Consider the following 24642-nt stretch of genomic DNA (forward strand, 5'->3'; position numbering starts at 1 on the left):
ATAAGAGGAGCTAGCATGGAAAAATGTTAAGGGACTTTGAGCCCTGAGATGGAAACATAGCCATATATGGGCTTAGTGGCGAGTGCTGTTCCTGTTATCCACACCATAAATCCACAAATGATGCGTGATGAACCTCCATACATATCATTTCTAGCCTTGGATTCTGTATTGTGCTCAATTTTTTCTTTCAAAATAATTTAAAATATGTATATATTTTTTAAGAATAAGTAATTGGCATGCAAAGGGTGGTATGTGGTATTTCCTCTTTCTCTTTTTTGCTTGTGAATTTTCAAACAATAAATATGAGAGAAGAAATTTGATGCGATTCTCAAGTGTTTCCTTTTCAAAGCTGGGAAACTTTCAAAACAAATGCATGTGTGTAAAGTGCCTTACTGTGCTAGCGTAATCTCATACTGTAATAACATAAGTATGTAGTGTCAATAGCATATACTGAGCTGTTTGTGAGATTTTTTTTGCATCTTTTGAAAATGAAGTTAGATTTGTGAACAGCACCTGGAAAATTGAGTAATAAATCTGTTGGGGTTTTGGTGGGGTATTTTTTGTTATGAAAACAAGAGGGCAGTTTTCCATACTAGATTGAGAGTTTTCTAGTTCCAAGGCAAGAAAATACAAGGGCTTTGCAATCTCATGCCTTCTGTGCTTCTAATGCTAATTCTTCTCTTTCTTATTGCACTGTAAATCCAAATAAGTTTCACAGTTTTCAGTGGAGTTGCAACTACTATAAAACCAGTAAGGAAAAGGAATTAGGAATTATTACTCTTGAAAGAGATAAGAATCATTTTGAAACAAATGTTTTATTTCAACTGGTGTTTTGTAGTGCAATGCTGTACAATCATACATGGAAGCATTTATAGAAAATTTATAGAAAGAGATTTGTGACTCAGCTTGGGTTTCCAAGACAACTCCCACCTGGATTCACACTTTTTATTTTGCTTCATTTACAAACTTCTAGTACTGTAGTAGAAATCTGCAAAAGTTACAGATGATTTGTTTTTTAAATAATGTCCATGCCATTCACTGAAGAGTGCTATCTGACAAAGCTTTATGTGGTAGAAGCTGGATAGAAACTAATCACAACTATCATATGCTTTTTCTTCACGAACGCGGGTTATCTCAGTAACTGGTTAGTATTCACTCTATATTCATCCCTCATCAAAGGAGCTGAAGCAAGGAATAGATTGACATAATTACATAGAAAGATGACATGTGACATCGAGAGTAATGGTTAGGCATGTTTAACAGTAGTATAGAACATTCTAGCCACCGTTTGAGCATGCTAAGCCAGACCAGCAGTGTAGTCAGCAGGTTTCTTTGCCCTTTGTGCTAGCAGAGATGATAAACAGTGATACTAGGGAAGTGCTGAAGAGCCTCTCTGATTTTTCTGTGGTTCTGCTGGGGATTGAGGAGGTACACATTACACATTGCTTGTAGAGATTATCGCATGGTTATCTCTGAGATGTGGATGTTTCTGCAATCTTTAACTTGTTTTTGTCTGTGAATAGAGTAAGAGAATGTTGCATTGGAAAAATAAAAAGAGCTATCAGATACCTAATAGCTTTCCAGGATTTACTATTATCTAAGGTTGTTACATTGTATAAACTTACAGTTTTGCAATAATTATTTTGTATTTTAAATTGTCTGGTGTATTATGTAGAAAAAAAAAAAAAAAAAAAAAAAAAGGCTTCCCTCTACTAAAATATTGTTTCTCTTTTTTGTAAAACGGAACAATGCTATTGCATTCCATAAGACAGCCAGTCAGGTAATCTTGTTTTCTGCAGTCTTTGTTTGTTTGTTTGTTTGTTTGTTTGTTTGTTTTAAAATATGCACTGTCTTTTCATTTTTATCACCTTTGCAAATCATGGGATGCAGTCAGGGTTCCTCACCAGTTCTGAGTGATAACAGATTATTTACTTCATGCTTCTGAAGAGTGCCAGCTGACAAGTTACTACACATTCCTTACCTGTTTTATAACAAGGGAACAGCAATCACTAGCACAATAGCTTTGTTGTATTCCACTTTGATCACAAATAATGAGAAAAAGGCCAACAACAGGAGCAGAAACAAGAGGTCCTTCCAGGAGACAAGCCACCTTCAGGTCCCTATACCTGGGCCTATGGCAGTGTTGTGGGGGGGAGAGGTCCCAGTGAGGCCTCTCAGCGCCTTCAGGAACTGCTGAGACCAGCAGAGAAAGAAAGCACTCTGCTGTTTCAGTGTTTCCCACTCACCTGTAGTCTTGTACGTTCTGTTCTACCATTTTTTTGGTGAGTGTTTGAAATAAGATGCTGTAGGTTTTTTTTTCTTCTTCTTAAACTTGGTGGCTAATGAAGGGAGACAGCAGAGACCTGACCATAGCCTGATGCTTTCAAGCTATGGAGACCATTACAGGACAACTGGATTCTGTAAGCTTTTATACGTTCAGTTTAATTTTATACATCTTTCCCACATCTTTATATGTTACGTGGTGACTTAATCCCAGATACAGCTGACTGCTGACAAACACAGGAGCCTCTGCAGATGGGCTATTTCTGTTTGACTAACAAAGGTGGAAGGCTGTGCAACATATGTCCACCCTAGGCTGGGCACAGCACCTCAGCCTTGACAGTGGTAAACAGATTTAATTTTGCACTCCATCTGCACAGATCTCTCACAGTTTGGTTTTATGTTAGTACAGTTTGAGTCAGAAAGGCTAGTTTACTAATCCAGCACGATATATAGATTCTGAACGGGAAGCCTGCGTTTCCATCCTGTGCTTTTACTGCATCGCTGGTTTTGACACTTTGTAGTAAAAGGCCTAAGAAATCTTCACTATTGTGATGTGATAATCCTTGAATTTAAGCATTTTCTCTAGTCAGCATTTTTGTACTTGAAGTATGTTTTGAATTGTAAATTAGGCACTGAAATCTTCTGTAAATACCAAGTAAAGACTGAACAATTGATGTAAAGCTTTTATATGTGTGTATATACACTCATATATACATGCATATTAAAATGTACAGATGCATATTATACATGCATAGCTAAACTATTCTATGCGTACAGCTGCTGTATTAAATTGCTATTAAAAAAAAAAAAAGATACCTAAAGTTTGTTTGAATTTACATATAAGTTGCTATGGAGATTTTACTTGTGAAAATGAAGAATGTAATAATTAGGATTAAATATGATTTTAGGGATTCTCGTTTGAATGTTCCTTCAGTATTGGAAGTGATATAAATGGTGTGTTGTGTATGATTTCTAGTAATATGCAGCTTCTTCTGCCTACCAGTTTTCTACTGAGACATATTTATAGTAAGTAGAATAAATTAATTACAAAACCATGTAGTACAAGGATGTAATTCCATCTAGTTAAACCCCCTGAAGTGAAGCCTTGAGTTGTTTGCCATGTAAGGGAAGAAAAGCATAGGTAAGTAGACTTTGCTGCTGTGTCAAAACTTTTCCCTAGGGGTGATGTTCAAAAATAAGAAAGATCATTTTATTAGTTTACAGCTTGTTTTATTGTGCCTATTTCAAGCAGCACAGAAAGGCAGTAGGATTTCTTCTACCTTTTATCTTCCTTCTCTCTTTTGTATGTGTGTGTCTGAAATGAGCAGCACCTTTTCTTCCTGCTTGATTTCATACAAGCTGAACACCTGCTCTACATCTCCAAGCAGATATATATGAGCCAGAACTTTGGAATTCTAAAATCTGCTTTTTTAAAATTTCATTTATTTATTTGTCCTTGTATTATTAATGGCACAATAAAAAAGATTAAGCAAATATAAGGCGGATAGCGGGGTGACTGCAATAGTTTTGTCTGTGTTTATGCAACATGTTGTGCATAGTCAGCTATTTCTTCTGCAGTTATGCACCACTTTCATAACAATTTCAGTCTATTCTGTACAGATGCTTTGCTGCAGAAGTCCCATCAATATCAGTCAGGTTGTTAGCTGAAGCAAGACTATGGCTATGACAATCACTGGATATACCTGGGACTGAACCAGAAATAATCCAGGCCACAGAACTAAAAATATAGCTTACCACAGCTTCATCAAAAAGAGCTGTTCTTTCCAGTATAAAAACCTTAGTGTGTTTTTTTCCCATTGCAATTTGAGAAAGGTTATAGACATAGCAGAATGTTCCCCAGGAATTGGCATGAGCCAATTTTTTTATTTATTATTATTATTTTTTTTTTAATTAAGGATTTCATTTTCAGGAAAAATCTATTTGACTGTCATCTTGTAAACTGAACTGTGCATCCCTCCTCCCTCCTGATAGGAAGTTGCTGTAGCTTAGAGAGCTATTTTGCTGTCACTCCTCTATCCACTGGGGACTCTAGCTTTGTGTTTCCTAGTTACAGGAGGAAAGGAAATGAGGTAGCTGTGGAGAACTTACTGCCCGAGCTTCCAAGGCAGTTAGCTGGGTACTCTGGTGAGAAAGAGTTTTCATGAGATGAGAAAGGATTTTCATGACTTACTTTTGCACTACAAATAAAGCAAGTGGATTCTCACTGTCTTTTTGTGAAAACCTATTTCAGCACAGTTTTCTACTCCTGTAAACCTTGAGCAGCATTAGAAACAATTCTCTTGCTGTCAGTTGTGATAGGCAATGTACCGTTGCTGGGGCTGAGATGCCAGGTTGTCTTTTGGGGAGATGTTGGCCTATATTTCTGATGGCTACCTGGGCTGCCATTTTCCTTTGACTCGTGTATCTGGCAAGTGGATCAGAAGGGCTGGAGGAAGCCTGTGTTGCTAGGCTGGAAGTCTCTGAGATGCCTGCTTCAGGGTAGGAAACAGAATTAATAAGGGCTGGAGACTTATAGCCTCTGTTGCATCTCTTGTAAATCCACTTGTTTTAATTGTTGCTCTTAAGAGCATCTCTTTTTTTCCTGTGAAAGCTGAGTTGTTTGTTGTGCTAAATGCTAATAATCGTTTCCTTCTCAAAAAGAGGATTAGTATTAAAATAGATAAATCTGTATTTTTCATGCAGAAGCATAACATCTTTCTTTATATGTTGTTCACAGCCTTCCTCAATATTCCTTCCTGCTTAAATGTTCTTTTCTGTAAATTTAATGAAATAATGAACACTGCTGCAGTCCAAGCTATCTAATTACGGTGTCCTGAGGAAAAGGGAAGGCTTTCATGGAAGAGTTATTTCCTTATTCCAATCTCCTTAATTTTGTGGGTAAATTACAAGGTCTACATTAGACTCAAATAATTCTATGTTCATGTCTTGGATCCTAGACATTTTTCCTAAAAAGTGTTTTATGACACAATATAGCTGTAGTCTCCAGGTACTATATCAGCAGAAAGAAATAGGCCAAATTCTATTTTATTATTGTTATTTTTTTTTTAAGACAGAGTTGTGCTTCATTCCAGAAATGTTCCTGGTCTTCATCTCTCATAGTAGTTAATGGTTCATTTGCCTAAGAGAGGCATTAAAAACCCTAATACTCTTAATGCTGAAGACACACATCCAAAGCCAGTAGGTGCTAACACAGCCTCATCTACATGTTTAAAAAACAGGCAACTCCATCATGCTGCCTGGCTCCTAGTAATAAAATTTCCATAGCTTTCTGCTATGTAAGACTTAAAGGATTCATAGCTGTGAATTTTCAAACCAAAGTAGGTCTCTCTAAAGCTTCAGAGTGAGTTATGAAAAGTTTGCTTGGAGAAATACGTGCTGCAGGCACTCTGCATAGCGTCATGCAGCTCTCTTACTTGTTTACTGAGAAATGAAGTAAGCATTTTTAAACAGGCCACAGTAGCAGTGGCAAAGTATGGACATTTTTATCAAGTCTGTTTTACTGTATCTGACAGTTCAATTAACAATTATTAACCAATGGTATTGCTGGCTGAGACACTTAATAACAGGAAATTAACCATAACTACTTAGAAATCTATCTTTTCCTCTTCTGCATAATTTCTTATGCATGGAATGTAGCTGTAGTCCTTTTGGATTGCAATTACATGTTGTTGTATAGGAAAGTAAAGGTTATTGTATTCAAATCAGATGAAAATGGAATATATTAATTATATTACAAAATAGAGCTCTAATATCTCAATGCAAAATTTTAATGAACCAGCAAACAAGCTTATAATATGTTGTTAGAACTAATGTAAACACTGCTAATCCAAGTACACAGATATTCTACTAATTACTTCCCTTACAGTATGAGTAAATGCTTCTAAATTGAACCAGTCATTTTAAAATGAAGCTTTTTTTTTTTAAGCTCCATGTTCCCAGAAACTCTCAGAGTCCTATAGGACTGACATATGGATTACATGTGAGATAAAAGTCTTGTAATATTTGAGCTTCTTTTCTCTGATAAATGGACTATGTCTGTTCAACTTCTATTGATTCTTTCTGTGTTGCTCTGTTCCCAGAAGACTGGATCTCTGTTTAGCTTCTGTATTCTAAAAAATAAAAATGCAAAATTTGGCTTCAAGTAAGGCATAGCTAGAGCTAGAAATGGTATTAAACTTACCTATTACAGTCTTAATCTGCATAGCCTTACAGTCTTATTTCAGTAGTACTCTGATTTTTATATTTTTTTTTCCCTTGGTGGTTAAAGAAAGGATGTGAAATTTCCTAATGTGATGCTGGCAGATTTTTTTGTTCATAAAACAGGTAAAAGGTTTTGCCTCTCCTTTAACAGTTTTGTATCACATCACCACTGTACTGTTGGACTCTTTTCTGCCTAGAAAAAAATCATGAAGGCAAAAAAATCTTTGCATCCATTTCCCATGGTACAGAAGTGGCCATAGCTTCACCTTAACAACTTTTAAGTATAAGTTGCAGAATTTGTGCTAGCTTCACAGCTTTGTTGCTGCTTGAGATCAATGATAACAAAGGGAAGCATTGTGTGAATGGGATTATTTACTAAACCTCTCTTGAATTTACGTATTGACAGAGTTTATGCTTCTGGGAGCTGCCTCCAGATCTGACAGCTTTTCTGGAAGTTATTCCATCCAGTCATTCTAAAGTTGCCTGGTTGAGTTAGATCAAGTGGTACAGCAAATGCATACTTGTGCTGCTAACTTCTCCCCGGTTTGCACCTTGGCATGACTTCAAACAATCCAAATGTGATCTAAGTTCATAAAAAAAACATCTACACTATGCATTGTTATTTCTTTTCAGTGGTAACAAGTTAAGCCTTCATGCTGCCTGTTCATCTTTAGTAACCAATTAGATGCAGGTATTTCCTTCCTTGCCTGAAGGTATTTGGTCAAGTTGCCTATGGGCAAATGGTTTTTGGTCTTCAGGTTTGACATCAGAATGTTGGATGTTCAGATTGTTTCATAATTTCTCTTTAACTTTCAAAAGTAGCACGTTACAAATTGTGTAAGAAAGTATTGTGACTGGATTTCCCTTTTCTGTACTGAAAGGCAGCTAATTTCTGACATTAGTGTACCTAATATCAGAGTCACTTCTTAGCAATCAGGAGTGCTTAGGATGCTAGAATATCTGGATCATTTTGTCAGATAGATCCTAAACTGGAGGCTGAAAACTATGTCCTCCAAAGCATTGTGGAGATGAGAGTTTTGACAGCAGTCCTGCTTTAAATAGTACACCAAGTGACTATGCACATGGGCAAACATTTGAAGAGGAAATGGGAATTACTTGTCAATACTTATAAAATTCCTTTCGTACCCACTGAATGTGTTTAAGTTCACAATGTTTTTGTATGAATTTGAACTCCTTATGAGCAGAAGAATTCACTTCGTCCTTTCTGTGCCAGGTTCATAGAGCAAGAAGAAATGTGAATGTTTGCTTTGGATATTGCTAAGGTTGAGTATCTGTGCTGTCAAGGGAATCATCAAATATCCATGACCCTGCAATGTCAGTATACCTGTATTTAGCAAGCACTGCGTCTATACTGTCTTTGTATAAATGTAGAAACTTTTGTTATCTGATCTCTATACTGACTATAAAGGAAGACTAAACTGACTAGGACTTTCTGACCTCCACTGGAGTCCATTTGCTCAGTTGAACCTCATTTGCAGTGGAGGTAATCCTCATTTTGTGCAGTTTCTGAGTTAATAGTTTTTTACAACTTCATGATCTGGAAAATTCTTGGCTACTTGTTTTCCTGATCAAAGATATTTCAGGGTTATTCCTGCTTTGACGGGGGGGTTGGACTCGATGATCTCTGGAGGTCCCTTCCAGCCCCTACAATTCTGTGATTCATCAGTCATCCTTCCTTGCTACAAATCTTTGCAATTGGGTGAATGGATGATTAGGAACGTGATATAAATAGTGTATTATATACCACTATGTCTGCATGTGTAGTCATATGCATGTTTTTATATGATTAGATAGTATACATAAACATATATAAATGTTTCTATATGCATATATATATAATACTAGATACCATAAGTCCTGTTTCTGAACCGTTCAATATTAAGCTTGATGTTTTATGCCTTTTTTTTTTTAAGTATTCTTTTCCAATTATGTATATTGTAAACTCTTGATTGTGCAGACTATCCTGTTTCCAAAGAAAAATTCTGTTTGTGCCCCCTGACCTCATGTTCTGCTTCATGTCCTGCCTTCCAACATTCAGACAGTTCTCCTTTTCTCCAAGAGACAAATGGAAATGAAAGAGTGGAAAAGGTGGAGCGAATTAATTGGCTAAATCATAATTTAATAAGTACAATAAATTACAAATTGATAGATTGCAATCTTATAACTCTTAAGTTAACTAAACTAATACAGGTAACTATGCTTTTTACCTCTCTGTTTGGCCCTTTGTGACTTTTCTTTTTAGATCTGAAACCTAAGGTTGAGATACCTGTGCAACATTTGTTCTCCATTTATAATAAATTTGATCCATCTGGACACTGTAGAGATTGCAGTAAATTTAGTCCACTGTAACCATTTATCTGGGATGCCTGGAGATCCATGCTACTTTGGCTGCCAGTGTGGCAACCTAATCATTCTCCACTGAGAAGATCGCAACAATAATTACGTTTAAAAGCAGCACTGTGCCACCAGAATTGGTATGGCTGGAAATACATTTCATAGTGTTTACTGCATTGCCTATACCACATCCATCAAGACTGCATCTTCCAAAGAGATGTATGCAGTCAGTCTTCAAAAACTGAAGGGAAAGAGTTCTGCTTTTGAATCACTCGCAAGCATAAAAATGAAATCCACTTACTTATTTGTTAATTTGAGTTACACTATTGCATAAGAGATACAGAAAATATATTGGTTTATATTAGCTCCAAATCAACAAAGAGGAATAAATATAAAGTCAATAAATATAAAGAGAAAATATAATTATCAGCAGCAAATGTATTTCCTGATTTCCAAAGAATACAATGTTTTTGTCATTAAAAGGTCTTACTTGTCTAGGAATATATTGTGTTGATTTGGAAGTCAATGACAAGGGAAATGCTTATTGGGCTTGTGAAAACATGTAGGCACTTTGCTCAAGACTTCATAGTTTCACTCAGAGAGTGAAAGAAATCATTCTATTTTTCACATAGTTATCAAGTTGCTGAACAGTCTACTCTCTGCTTCACCTTCTCTGGAATGTAGATAGTAACATCTTGATATTTACTCTTTGAGGAATATCATAGAATCATAGAATGGCCTGCTGTGTGCAGGGTCACCAATGATCAGGCTGCCCAGATCCATGTGCAGCCTGGTCTTGAATGCCTCCAGGGATGGGGCATTCATAAGCTCCTTGGGAAAGCTGTTCTAGTGTGTCACTACCCTCTGAGAGAAAAACTTCCTCCTAGGAAGGTATGCATTGTTCAAATTCTCCATATTGCCTCATGTCCATAATCATACTTACAAACCAGAATGATTCATGATATAAGAACATCTAGCTTGAGAAGTTATAATTAAGAATATCTAAGGTCTTTCTTTTATTGCAAGACTAACATGCATTATTTAACTCAACGTTTATGCAATAAGAGCAATAGTTGGAGGCAAAAGATGCATTCAGCATATATATTTTTATAGAGAATATATAGTTGTGTATAAACTGATACATAAAATCTCTGTTAATCACTCCCATTTAAAATTTCAATCTTTTGCATGGCAATACTTGACTGTTTTGGGAACCTTTCATCTTAGATTCATCTATTTTCCTACTTTTTTCCTTTTTATTCTGAATATTACAAATACTTTATTTAACTGCAGTAAATGATTATTTACTAAAAAGCAAGTATTCAAGTGTCACACTAAAAACATGATGTATAGTAAGGTTTTTGTTTGTTTTTCTATTGTAGTAATTGGTATCACAAATATTTAAGATATTTAAAATATCACAGATATTTAAGATCAACCTTTTAGTTTCAGAAAATTTTATTGTTTACTATTTATTTCTTTTGCAATAAAGCCTAGCAATAGTTACTTGGATTTAAGATTCTCGTCTTCAATGAATTCTCCAAGTTGAAGGGAAAAGGTTTTTTAAGTAACATTTTATTATTAACTTTCAAGAAAAGTACATGACTTCTAACTGACTGAAAAACTCTTGAAAGGTAAAACTTAACCCAAATACAAGCACCAGTGTTTTTAGAAGATAATGTTAATTCTCTACTAGTGCTACGATTTTAGTGATCCTGATTTTCTTGTGCCAATGCTTGTATTTTTGAATGGATCTGCCACATCTTTAATGGGATAAAACGTGTATGCCTGTAACATCTTTCGGGCTCAGGGTGTCAACAGTTAGCATAAACTAGTATCATCAGTTTTCTGCTTCTCCTCCTGGTTTGAAGCCACAGTGCAGAGGGGCTTTGAGATAGGCGGTGAATACAGAGAATTGAACAATGCAGTTTTGGGGGATACATCACACTTTATAACAGATTGAACTGAGAATTTATAGTTATGTCATGGGAAATTACAGGATTTAAGTACTTTATAGTAATTACAGGCAAGTACTTGGGAGACATCCTGTAATATATGCCCTCAGTAGTACACGTACTTATGCTCTGGGTCACAAATTCACTGAGATGAATTTCTTATTTATGAATTATGATATGGGTAATTTGGGGGAATCTGTTAGAGCTGCCTTCCCCAAGCAGGGCATGACTTGTCAGTTTCCAATCATTTTGAGTGTAACTCCAGGCTGTAGAAACCATCATTTGTTTTCATTCATTTAGTCTTAAAATTTATAACACATGCAATTATTATGAGTTTCCTCTAAATGTATAAGTTACAGTCAACACATCCAGCCCCCAAACTGGAAAGAGAGGAGTGGGAGTGCAGGAGAGCAGACACCATGTTTGTGATCTACCAATTGTAAGAACTGTAATGATGTACTGGTATGTCTTCGTTAAGAGTACTGTGTCCACTGTTACCCACTGTGAGAATGAGATGCCTGAATGCCCTTTACACTTAGTGTGTATATGTATGTGCAGCCACATATACTAATTTAGATTTCTATGAAATTGAGCCACTGTTCTTTTCATGCTTTATTTAATGTGTATGATTTCTTATCATGGCAATTTAGTATAGTTTCACTTTGGCAAACTATTATGTTTGTGGGTTTATTACCAATTGCATTAATATATTTTATGTAAGGCCTTGCAATGTGCTGATGCTTTCCCTGGATTATGATTATACAGAATCACAGAATTGTAGGGGTTGGAAGGGACATCTAGAGATCATCGAGACCAACCCCCCTGCCAAAGCAGGTTACTAAACCGGGTCGCACAGGTAGGCGGCCAGGTGAGACTTGAATATCTCCAGAGAACGAGACTCCACAACCCCCCTGGGCAGCCTGTTCCAGTGCTCCGGATTAGTCAAGTACTTTTTATTTTCTCTGGAGAAAAGTTGTTACCTGCTTTAAATCCAGGTGCCTAAGCAAAATTTACTAAATCACGAGATCTCAACTCTGCTCTGATGATGGAAAATCCTCTTGAAAATAAAAAGTTAGAATCTTGATATTCAAATTCATATGCATCATAAATAACTTCACTTAGTGTTGAAGAGCAATGTATGGTTAATGAATGTATAAACTATTGACATGTCATCTGTTGAAACCCAGCAGAGTTTTGGTATAATAATTACATTTTTTTAAAGTTTCTTGGTATCTCTGACTTTGTAAAAATGAATTTGCATGACTAAAAACCAGCAATGACAGGCACGATCTTGCTTTTCCATAGCCAGTTAAATCGTCTTTGTCTTTGGTACAGTGAGTGACACTGAATGCTATGATGTCAGAGTCTGTGTGATGGGAAATTGACTTACAGACTTTAGAGGAAAAAAATTCAATGCAAGTCAGCATGGAAATATGTTTAAACTGACTTGCAAATTATACTGTTTATATTTTATATGTGATGCTGCTTTCAGGGCAGATGAGATAAATAGTATTTAGTAGTAATGGGCAACATTGTTCTAATGGTTATTTTGGTTGCTATTTATTTTTTTATTTCTGATCATTTGCTGTTTTGTGGGTGAAAGTCATGGTATCGAGGTGTGAAGAGAATCTGTACAGCTGAGACTTGTCCCAGAATGGATCTGTAACATACAGCAATAGCTGGGAGCAAGATCTAGATGTATTGGTGTCTAAAAAGTGATCGCTAAAATGTATAGTCCAAACTCAGTGAAGATCTAAATCTAACATTCAGAAGACACAAATTCTGTGAATTAGAATGAAAACATTAAATCCTCTGAAAATAGGTTAGCTTGTCCTTTAAGGGATTTTATTGTAGAAGTCACTGGATAAAAACAGGTTTTTGTGCATTATTATCTCTAAGAATGGCCCTAAGTATTAAAGTTAATGCTTTCACATACTGATAGATAATTATTTATAGTACTTTGAAGTTCCATGTATTAGCACAAGGTACTAATTGTGCTGAATCAAGTTGACAAATTTGCATAATTTGTAGGTTAACATTAGCATAATCCTTCAGTACATTGTTTAGCAACACTATAGAAACAAAATTCACTGAATGCTTTTACAGTATGATGATGAAGACTGCATATCTCTAACAATAATAATTTCCATGATGTAAGTCACGTTACTTAGGAAGGTTTTAACTGGTAGTGTTCTCTTCTACGTGGTTTTGTGAAGGTTCACTAAAGTGGAATAAGTCTTGGACATTGATTTCAAAGATCATGAAGGAATTATTTCAAAATTTTAAGGAATGAACTGTAACAAGGAAACAAAGTGAAAATTATTTTCTTTAAGGCAACAAATCAAAAACCTTTTGCAGTCTGTCTAATGTTTGTGATTTTCTTTTATACAGTAGTCTTTTCTTCCACCATTTCTGTAGCTTCCTGAAAATGGCAGCCTTGAGACTAGGAAATTCAAGCATAATCATATTGTATAAAATTCCTCTGAAAGTAAATCTGAATAAACATCTGGAAAACTTTTTGTGCAATGTCATGTGCAATTCTAGCAAGGAATTTCAGTTTTTGCTTATAGCTAATTTGATGTTGGTTTTTGAGCAGCTTTACCCATCAGCTGCAAGTGAAATCCAAAGATTCTGTAGAGTGATAATTTTTGAAGGAATAAGAGTGCCAGTATTTTTGTGACTTAATGCAAATTGGGCTGCAGATTATCGTAAAGTGAAATTGCTCCCTGAAGATGACGCTTACCGTGTTCCCTTCTGAGATGTCAGTGTATGTAGACAAGGTGTGCCCACTGTTTTTCACATGTTAATTTTAATGTACTCAAATTAGAGAAATGAGGCTACCTTAATTAGTGTCAGAGCTTATGTACCCTGCTTAATCCTTTTGCAGTATATGCAAGTCATTCACTGTAATTTATAATGAATCTATATAGAACTTAATGGTTGGCTTCAGGTTGCCCACTTGTACCTTCTTACCAAGCATATGCTAAGAGAAACAGAACAGTGTGACTAATAGAAAAGGAAATACTGCCCAGATATTGGACAGTCATCTACAAGCCACTCCCATTCAGCAGATGAAGAAGGTGAGTGATGAGTGAATATCACTTACTTAATTACTTATTTATTTTAGATCAATGATTTGTTTCTGATGGTAAACAAGACTGGCTCCCTAGATGAGAGTATAATTGCAAGTCTTTCCTTCCCTCCAAATGGTGTGGTTGGGGACTCCTGAGGTAGACATACTCTTCATGAATTTTCATACTCCTCAGAGGATTTTGCTTTTTATGAACTCGCTTATGAATTTTTACTATCTGCATTCTGCTGTGCCAAGACTGTAACATCTTAGCAGCTCAGTGTTTGTAGTTAGCTGTTTTTGTGGGTTTTGAACTTATAGTATGCTAACAGGATTGCAAATGGTAAAACATATAAAATAAAAATAAATATTTTAAATGTTAAAAATCTATAAAGTAGTGGTGTATGTAAAATACTGTATTACACAGGTTAAGTGGGGAATCCTCACTTAGAAATACCAGAGATGGCCCCCAAAACAGTATTTAAGATGAAGCTGCTTCTGTCACTACAGCAACGTTGACGTTTCTCTTGTCAGTGTGACTGAGTTTTTGGATACGCTTAATCAGCAAAGGAACACTTGTTTGTTTGTTTGTTTGTTTTGGTGGATTTACCTATCCATAATGTTTTTGTTTTTTTTTTACCTGATGTATAATACTACTCTGTACTTATACTGAAGGTAACAGTATTTGGCTTCTTGTTTTTTAAGACCTAATGACAAGCACTAATATTTCAACTTGTAAATGTTTATTTTTTTTTTTATAATTCTGTACATATCCTCTCACTACAGCTTTTCTCTTCTCTTCTCTCTCTTTGCAACTCTTATAAGCCAAAGCAAATGGAGGAGGGATGGAGAGTGGCAAGATTCAATTTGCAAGAGCTGGAATGCAAATTTAGTGATAACTAACATCAATTCTCACTGAATTTTTGCATTTAAGCTGCTGATAAACTTCCTCATGCTGAGAAGAGTAATTTCATTTTCCAAGGAATAGGAAGAGTTCTGTTTTAATGTAGTGTTTGAAATGAGAAACCATACTGGACCAAAAAAAAATAAATGGATTTTATGTTTCATTTTCTGGGTGATTTTCTTAAATGTAAAATAAGACTTTTCCATTTAATTTAGACTGAGGTCACTGGTGAAAATGGGTGTTTCAGTTGTGTCTAGTCTGCTTCTGTAAAATAGTGTGGTAATTGAAAAATCATCACAGTCATTTTAATAAATGAATTAAGTGAGTAACTACAGTTCTTAACTGGATCAGTAGTTTGTTTTGCTTACAGTGACGAAGAAATTCATCATATGTGGCAGTTCTTGAACTGCTCCTGTGTTCATCTGTAGCAAAGTAGGGCAATCATAAACGTTACCTGGAATCTTAATGTACCTCTTCCCAGCAACTCAAATATTTTAAAGAATTTTTACTGTGATTATGGCCAAGTTTCAAAAGAGCAATGAAAACTAGAAAACATTGAAGCCAAAGGTTCGAAAACTGTCACATCTTCACTCGGCATACCTTTATGAAGAGAGAAAAAATGCAAAGGACACAATTGATAGGGCAAAGGTGGAGGCAAATACCTAGCCATCTGAAGAGGGTAATACTATATGAAAGGAAGAAAATACATTAGAAAGCTGTGGTGATTACAGCTTTTTTTGTAGGACGTGTTTTCAAATGAAACTCTTCTCTGTGTTCAAAGAAAAGAATATTTTGAGTACATCCACTCTGATTGTTCTTGTTTAGTAGTACTTAACCTGATGGCTCAACAGCAATTTTCTACCAACTACTACTGTGCATAAATTATTATGTATTTATATCTATTTTTTATTCTTAAATAGATATAGGTTTTGCACACTTATTTCATTTAGTTATTTTTATTTGGCATTTTCTGACAATTTCTTTGTTATTTGGGTCTGGGTCCCAAAATAAAATGAGCGAATGTGCGAATGCTATTGAAATAACAACCTCACAATACCGAAAACTTAATACAGCTTGCTTTTATGGGAAACAGAGATTTCAACTTTTGTTGAAAGACAATTAGCCCCTAAAGCTTAGAAGATAACCAGTTCAATAAACCAGTTTTTATACTTGATTTTTTTTTCCCTATGTATTTATTGCTTTTAACTAGCAAGATTGTGTATTCTGAAATTTATGAAGGATTTTTTATTTGTCCCAGGCTGCACCTTTCTCTATCCATCACAACTTTTAAAGGCATTGAGTGCATTAGAAGTTGTCAAGTTTGAGCACTGACATCTTTGATGTGGCTTCATCACACAGGCAGCCATATTAAATTTGAGAGAACAAAGATTTCTTGAACTATTCTGGTAGTTTGTATCTGTTTTCATTCAAGTTTACTGATCACGTTGTCATTTAGTTGAGTGATTTGAAGTGTTTGGTATATTTAGACTGCATAGGACTAAGGAGCAACTATTTTAAATTAAATATAGGTTCTAGTGTTTAGCAGCTATTAACCTTAGGGCCCATGAATCAGATTGTGCTTGAGATATGCAATGAGTTGATTCACAGATGGATACAGGTTAGTTTGCTGCTCTTCTATGCAAAATTTAAATTACAAGAACTCTGCTCTACTCTTATTTTAAAACATGTTTTTAAATGCTTTAATTAAAAAAAAAAATTCAAGTCCTGCCCATTTTATGAACAAATTGGTAGAGTATGTTTATCTAAACTGCCTAATGTAATCAAACACTTTTGTAGGGGAAAATATATATTTTTAATATATTATATATATATATATATGTTATATATATAATATATATATTTATATATATATAATATATATATAGTATTATCTCTCTCTGTCTTATGTGTTCTCTATCTCATAGTCAACGTGCAGAAGTATAATGTTGTTTCACTGTTTGCTAGTGCAATTCTGTTTCGTATCTTTATGAAAAAGGGTTACCATGAGTAAAAAAAAAAAATCTTCCTGGTCTGTATTTCTGTTAGCAACCTGGTTTATTTGGTGAAATAGTCTTTCACATTCTAACAGTCATATAGTTTGTCTAAAGTTAATTGATCATCTTTGTTGTTATCCTTTAAGTACACTCTAAAACCTATTGTAATCCTACAAAAGAGGGTTATTAAACTAAACAACAGTAACATGTTTCATGATAATCTGCTAACAAAGCATTCTAGCTAATCTCTTATTAGTGATCTCTTCAACAGCAATCCAAAACCTAAAGTAACTGCATTCCTTATGACATGGCCCATCTGCAAAATAAACAGATTATGTACTTCAGTACTTCTCAGGGCCTTGAGCAAACAGACTGATCAAAAAATACATTAGATATGCCAAAGCACTATAGGTACTTATGTGGTCTTATGTGTAGTGAATTTATACTGTGGAGATGATAGTAACAATTTTTTCATGTTTACTTACTATATGAAAGCCTAATTTAAATATCTTTTGTTTCAACCATTCTTGTATTTCAGGCATTTCTATTTTTGCATATTTTGCATTTTGGTATCTTTACCAAATACTCAAATTGAAGAAAAGCATATACATAAATATTTATATATACATAAGGGGTTAATAAAAGTAAGGCGAGAATACTTCCTTTTCATTCCAGAAGTGAAAATTCCTTTGAAGGAAGTTCCATTTTCTTTTCAGTAAGTATAGATGGACATTTGTATCCTCTGGGGAGGCAGTAAAATTGGAGCAGAATAGTACTGTATGCCTAGGATTCTGAAAACATGATATGACCACAGAATTTGTCTGAAACATCAAAAGGAGTTTAAAAATGGATAAGACACTGATTTTTAGCACATGTGCTTAATGATACTTTCACTAGTCACAAGTACTACCATGTTTCCATTTGATATAACTGTTAGGAATGTTAATGCATGGTGCCATCAACAGGAAATTAGGAAATACAGTCTGAGACATCTAACATTTTTTCTTTTTTCGTACAGTCAATAATTATTGATACATTATTTCATCTTTTATGCTTGCAGACGCTTTGACAAATCCATGGAAAAGTGGCGGCTTTTTCACTGTGAAATGAAAAGTTTTAATGAGTGGCTGACTGAAACTGAAGAGAAACTGTCAAGAGCACAGGTAGAGGCTGGAGATGTGGGTCACGTGAAAACCAAGCAATTTCTCCAGGTAGGATTTGATCAACTCTTTTTCTCGTCAGTAATTAGATGTTTGCTTGTCTGGAAACTCCATAGTTTTACAGTTCATTTTAGGTAGATTTCTAGTGTTGAGTGTCCAATAGCTATTTTAGTATTTCTGTTGTCTTTATTAACTAGTTTGTTTTAAAATATTTAAAGTAATAATAAGAATTAAAAAAAAAAAAAAAAAAAAAAGGAAAAGATAACTGCAGTAATTCTGTTGTTACAGACTCATTTGGTCTTCGTTTGAACTACCCATTGATTTCCACATGATTAGCAAAAGTTTCAGGCTTTATTTTTAAATCATGTGTAAGATATGTGTTTAACAATTGAGCTATAACATAAATATTTCATGAATTGTGTCTTACACGTACCTTAATATTTTGCCTGTTTCATGTTTTAATCAAAGAACCTTGAGGATGCATTTGTCAAATGCTGTGTGACAGAATAGCCACTTAGTTCCTATGTGTCCAGTTCCAATTTGTATGCTTTTCATCTTGCAGGCTCTTTGAGCATCATAAGGAAAATAATAACTCTAGTTTCTGGTTATTTCATTTCACTCTTGTATGATTGAAATGGTAATGGGTTTGAAGAATTAATTCTAAACTGATGTTTTGCAAGTTGATAGGTTCAGCTGAATAAAATGGCTTGACTAAGCTCAGATTTCATGTTATAAATTACTACTGGTGCATAAGAAAAAAATCACTGTTAAACTAATCATCATTTTTACACTGAATTGCTGGATTGAATTACTGGACTTATGGTTGAAGGTAGTTGGGTCTATGTAATATAAAAGGTACAGCTTTTTATCTGAGTGCAGGAGAACCAATCCTTTGGGCTTCTACTGATTTTTGCCCTACAGGCTTTTTTTTTTTGTGTGTGTGTGTGTTTTTTTTGTTTGTTTATTATTCTTTTCTTTTTGATTTTAATATTTAAAGATGCCTTTTTTAAGCTATAGGCTGCTATTTCTTGACTGCAAAACTACAGAACTGAAAAAAATAAATTGTTCAGTGCAAGCACAAAAATTGCTGTTAACTGTTAAGTAATACTGAAGTAAAGCTGAAAACAGTTACTAATTGGTAAATATTTTTTTTATGAATTACTGTTGTGACTTCAAACACTGAGTAAGTCTAAAATCTGGCTGAAAGAGAAGCAATAGAATGTTATGGAGACATTAAAGGTTCTTTCTAAAGAATATACAAAAGGTAGTGGAGATCATGTGTATTTCCAAGTCACTGAAGTTTTGTCTCCCTTTCTCTGTTTCACAGTGTTAAGTATTTCTTTGAAAAACAGATAAAAGAGTAAACTAAGACATGAGTATGTGACAGATAGTAATATTGTGGCACAAAGGCTTACCCTTTCCTCTGCTTTGCCTTGTGTGTTCAATCACATTTTTAGGCGCTATTCTAGTATCCATGAGTAGCTTGAAGCGCACGCTTATAACAGTGGAAAGTGTTTCTTCTTTTTTTGCTAACACCTTTCCAAAATGACATTTTTCCTCTATGAAGAGATTGTTCTTTGAGGGTGTCCAAACCAAGTTGTGTTACAGGTGGTATAAATGCACGAGATGTGTTAGAACATTTCACAGCCCCAACAGATTAGAAACTTTATTTTCTTCTCCTAGTAGAGAAAGATGCTCATGTTGAATTGAATATCAGTCTGTAAGACCTTGACATAATGTCCTGAGAGCTTAAAAAATATTTATTTTATTTCCTTCTGTTCCACATTTTTCTTTCACCTAGCCTCCTCAGGTTATCTGTTTGTTATTTTCCTATGCATTATATGAGATAGATGTTTATTTTTTTATATTTAATATATAGGAACAATGCAAGTATTTGAACATGTGCTATCAGGGTGGATTTCTAATAAAATTTATTATTGACAATCCATCAAGCTTTTTCTTTCTCTTTCATTTTTGATTGTGTTAGAAATCTCAGGAACTCATTAATTTACCTACCTAAAATCTCTTTTAGTTCAGCACGATATGGCCTTTCTTAGGAACATTCACATAACTTGTAAATATTACGACTAACTTCAAGAATGTAATCGAGTGTTAGGTAACATTTATTTGTGAGAGGATGTTTAATCTGAAGCTCCATTGGTACAGTTCCCTTTGTCTCTATTTTATTGGTTAGCATAAATAATCTGTGTCTCACATAAGATACTTGTTGACAGCGCTATGCATCAAGAAAGTCTTAGTATTAGGCTTCTGTAAGGCAGAAGAGATCATTAGAATTTTCATTGGTTTAAACAGTTAAAACAGCTGAGCAGTTTGATTTACTAGGTTAGCGACTTGTTTAATTAATGAGATCGTGCTGTTTAGTGAACAGGATTTGTCCAAAAATTCTTTTATAAGCAATGGAACAGTTTTGAATTAAACAAAAAAAAATGTTTTAGAAAAAAATACAGATAATATTCAGATGTATAATACCATTTTTAGGCAGGAATACTTTGGAAAATAAAAATTCATGTGTCCGTTGACATTCAGTTACTACATAGAGTCAAATGTTAATGTAAAATGAAACAGTCAAAACTACAATTAGGTGATCATGTTGGTATGGATTGAGAGATTATTTTAGGTGTATTTTTTTGTTATTTCTTTTTGCTACACAGTGCAGTGGGATGATATTATACTACATTCGTTCATTATCTATAAGGCGAATAAAATCTGGTAAGAGAATTGTTATTTTCAGATCATGAATACTTAAATACTCTTATTGTGAATTTTTTGCTGTTGTAAAAAAATCATTTTAAGAAGTCGTAATTGACTTTTTAATTAGGAGACACAAGCTTTAAAGAGACGTTTTAAAGATAGCACATCATATAATCCTTTTGAAACATATTGAACTCTGTCCTGAAAGTAATTAGATATTTTTTTCCTCATTACTCTGGCTGAAAGGATTTTCTGTCTTTTCACTCCTTAATGTTTAGTTTATACACACTTATTATTGTGCCAAGACCAAGATGTAGCTCAGTTTTATCTACTCCCCTGTCTTTATTCCCATCTGTTCTTATGGTCCGCAGTCATGTCACCAGTTGGATCTCATTTAGGTAAAGTACAGCTGCTATTCTCTAATCTGTTTTCATATGGTAGCTGGAGAACTTGACTCTTATGTGCCTGTGCCTCTTTCTGGAACACAAGATCTCAAAGTATTGTAGTCCTGACAGTGAGGTTGTCTTGCACCATCATCAGGGTAGCTCAGGTATTATGCTTTATGGTTGGATCTTACTATGGCTGGAAGTTAAAGTATTGTTTGCCATCATCTTGTGCTCTGTCATGCAGCTTCTATCTGTATTAATTTCAAATGCATAAAAGCAACTAACCAACCAACAAAAAGCCGTGTATGAAATTAATGCCATGCTTATATGGATGAAAGAGATAGATAACAATTGGTACAATGGTATCTGTTTGACTGCAGGAGGGCATGGTTTCAGATGCTAGAGAGCAAAATGCTAACATAACAGTTACAGAAATGAATTATTCGAAAGTTTGAGAAGTAGACAGTAAAATTAAGTAAGTTCCCAAATCATTATCTGGGAATTTAAATATATGTTCTTATTTGAAGAATGCACGCAGGTCATCCAGAATATTTGTGCCTTACACAGGAACAATTACGAATTTGCCTATTTAGTATCTACTCTGAGGACTCAGGTTTAATGTTATCATTGTATCATTGTAGCTGCTGGTTTGTTTTTTTTTTTGTTTTGTTTTGTTTATTCAGTTGATTTAATGGTAAAATAATTAACTCTGGTCAGTCAGAGCAAGGGCTGGACTTCATACCTTCTTTTCTATAGTTTACATGTTTCAGAAATATCCCTTGTAGTTATAAATTTCTAAATTATTGACCTCAATTTACACACATAAATAGCAAGGATTCTGTTTACTTTTTAAGGTCACAGGAGACCTTAAAACCAGTATTTTTTTGAAACTTTGGGGCGTTGGGTTTATTAATTATGCTTTGCCTTCTGAGCATACTATGGTTAGTGAAATGGTTTGTAAGTTACATGTCTCTCTTAAATTGTTCACGCATTGAATTGGTCAGCATAAACATTTTTGCGTACTTATAAAAGTCTGTAACAGAACGTGAATGACTCATGCCTTCTTTAGATCTTTCTTTTCTATAATGTCAGAAACTTCACATTGTTTTCCTTGTAGATGTTGGAAGCAAAAAATATACAAAGGATCCAGGCCTCAGCACTGAAAATCTTGGTCATGCTAATAATTCTTCTCTTTTATATCTAAATTGGATTATATGGATATTGATGATTTAATAACCACTAAATTTAAACAGTTATTTCTGGAATGCAGCACAAATGGAATCAGAGGATATGGGAGAAAACAAGTGTTTCAGTGCTTGAGGCCACACATTCTCATACCAAAAAAAAAAACCAAACCAAAACAAAAAAAAAGTTGTAACTGCTCACGCTGTCTTTTCCTGAATGTAGAACTTGTAAAAATATTGTTTATAATGATTTTGGATTTCATCTTATAAATTTTGTGTTTTAAAGTTACATCTGTACAATGCAAATAATCCCTGGTTTTCCTTGTTCTCTTTGTCTCCTTTTGAATCCAAATGATTCAGTTTTGTCCATTTGAATCAATCTTGTTTCATCTGGTTCCGTTTTGAATTGCAGGTTTTTTGATGCTATACATTAATTTCAGAGAAATAGGAGAAAGTGAATCAAAGAGAAGCCAATTTGGCTTCCCCCCCCCCCCTTTTTTCAGCATAGTCTTTAATTAGAAAGGTTATGGTATGTATGACAATATTTGCCACATTGTGAGTTCACATATAACATTATTTTAGAAGGAGTATATTGTGAGCTAATATTTTACAAACAGTAAAAGTACACAGTGGCCTTGAAAATAGTTTCCACTGTCTCGGTGTTTTTTGTTTTGTTTCTCCATAAAGTTCTTATAATTTTACACATCCTTACAAGTAATGCATTTCTGGATGTATGAAATTCCTAAAACCCTTCCTTTCCTGTTAAATGATTCCTCACATTTGTTGTTTTTGCTAATGGTGATGATGTAATATTGAAATAGTTTATCTTGTATTTGTAGTAAAGATATTTTCTTGTCATATCAAGCTCTGAGAAGCATTGCCTTGTAATTATAATAGATATTTAATTTCTTCCCTACTGCATACGTTTCTACAATATTCTTTCATTCCTTACTTACTATATCATATTAGAATTTTTTTACATAAGTTGTTGCTACTGTTAGTGGGACATTAAGAAACCAGAAGAAATAACAAATGTAAAGATGTTGGTGTGATTCTGCTAACTCTGGCATCAGTAGTTACAAATTTACAGTTCATATTCAGATTTTTTTGTAAATCCTGGCATTGGTTATTCAGATAACCAAGTTAAATCTTGTTAAATATGTAATTTTGATGAATTTTTCAAACATTTTATTATGAAACTCATTGAAATTATTATTAGGACAGAGATGCAAGAGATGTCTTTTTTTTTTTCTTTTTTCTTTTTCTTTTTCTTTTTTTTTTAATAAATGTGAATAAACCTGTTTTTTTTTTTTTTCCCTGTCTTGGAGAAAACAGTGTTCTTGGGCACCTCCCACTAGTAAATTTCCAGGTGGCTGATTGTGACAGTCTCACTATTTGGGGATTCATTTTTACCAGCTTTAGTAGATTAAACGTGTAGCACATAAGGACCTGGAAAGGAGTCTGGGGTTTATATCCATTTTGGAAATATTTTTTTGGAAGTGTGTGCAGAGTAGAAGAAATGGAGGATGCTGGCTTTTTCTCTCAAATGAATCTTGATTGATTTCATGGCTAGTTGGAATGTTTAAAACCTGTGACATATAAAAAGATAATACAATTTAGTTTAAACAAACAATACTTTTGCTATAGTAGAAATGCAGTTAATCTGAACACCTCTCCTAAGTTCCAAAAGTGAGTGACTGAATGAATTACTGCTTTGAAGGGTAATTATGTTGGTTCTTTTGCCTAACAAAATATCTGTGTAGTTTGCTTTTCTCAAAAGTACTTCTCACATTGGATCAGTGATCAGTGTGGAATGATTAAGTCTGCAGGCATTGAGCATAGATGTGAAGATAAGATCCAACAGTAAAAATGTATGAGGCTTGATTTGTGTCACTTAAAGGCTGGCTGAGTGGCTTTCTATACCTTCTGATGTGAATGATTAGTCGTTACTAGTTGTTTATGTTGAACAATTGGGGAAAGCTAAGATTCTCAGCAAGAAACTTTCAATACAAATTAGTTATATAAATATCAATAAGTGTAAAGAGGTTTTGCTGTGGTGCCTCTCATGGATTTATTTAGCTTACTTAAAACTTGAATCACAACAAATTTTATGAATCCTTTCAATCTTACCCAGCTTTTAAAAACCAACATATTTTCGGCTAAGACATTAAAGAATTTTTTTCTTGCATTTTCAGAGGCAAAATCATTCTTGGGTAAACTAAGGGGGGGGGGAGATTTTTTTTTTAGAGAGCAAGATTCTATCTAAATTCGACTAAACTTTACAAGAGCTTTCCATCCTTACAAACACATCTGTCAGCATCCTTAGCACATATTAAAATCTGTTCTGAACGTATTTGGTATTTCTCAAATCAGAGTAGCTGAATGGGGGTCAGGAACAGCTCTGATAGCACAAAGCAC

The 24642-nt window shown here is 34.3% G+C and overlaps 1 protein-coding gene across 17 annotated transcripts in view; it reads left to right on the forward strand.

Annotated features, from left to right (window-relative positions):
- DMD (dystrophin) overlaps positions 1-24642 on the forward strand; it is a 1043969-nt gene that overhangs the window by 483408 nt on the left and 535919 nt on the right. For all 17 annotated transcript variants that reach the window (XM_048931232.1, XM_048931479.1, XM_048931663.1 and 14 more), the window contains one exon: positions 17843-17993. In XM_048931232.1, the coding sequence (XP_048787189.1) occupies positions 17843-17993 (151 nt within the window). The remainder of the gene's footprint in view (positions 1-17842; positions 17994-24642) is intronic.

This window comes from Lagopus muta, chromosome 1 (genome assembly GCF_023343835.1).
Source record: "Lagopus muta isolate bLagMut1 chromosome 1, bLagMut1 primary, whole genome shotgun sequence".
Classification (NCBI taxonomy): Eukaryota; Metazoa; Chordata; class Aves; order Galliformes; family Phasianidae; genus Lagopus; species Lagopus muta.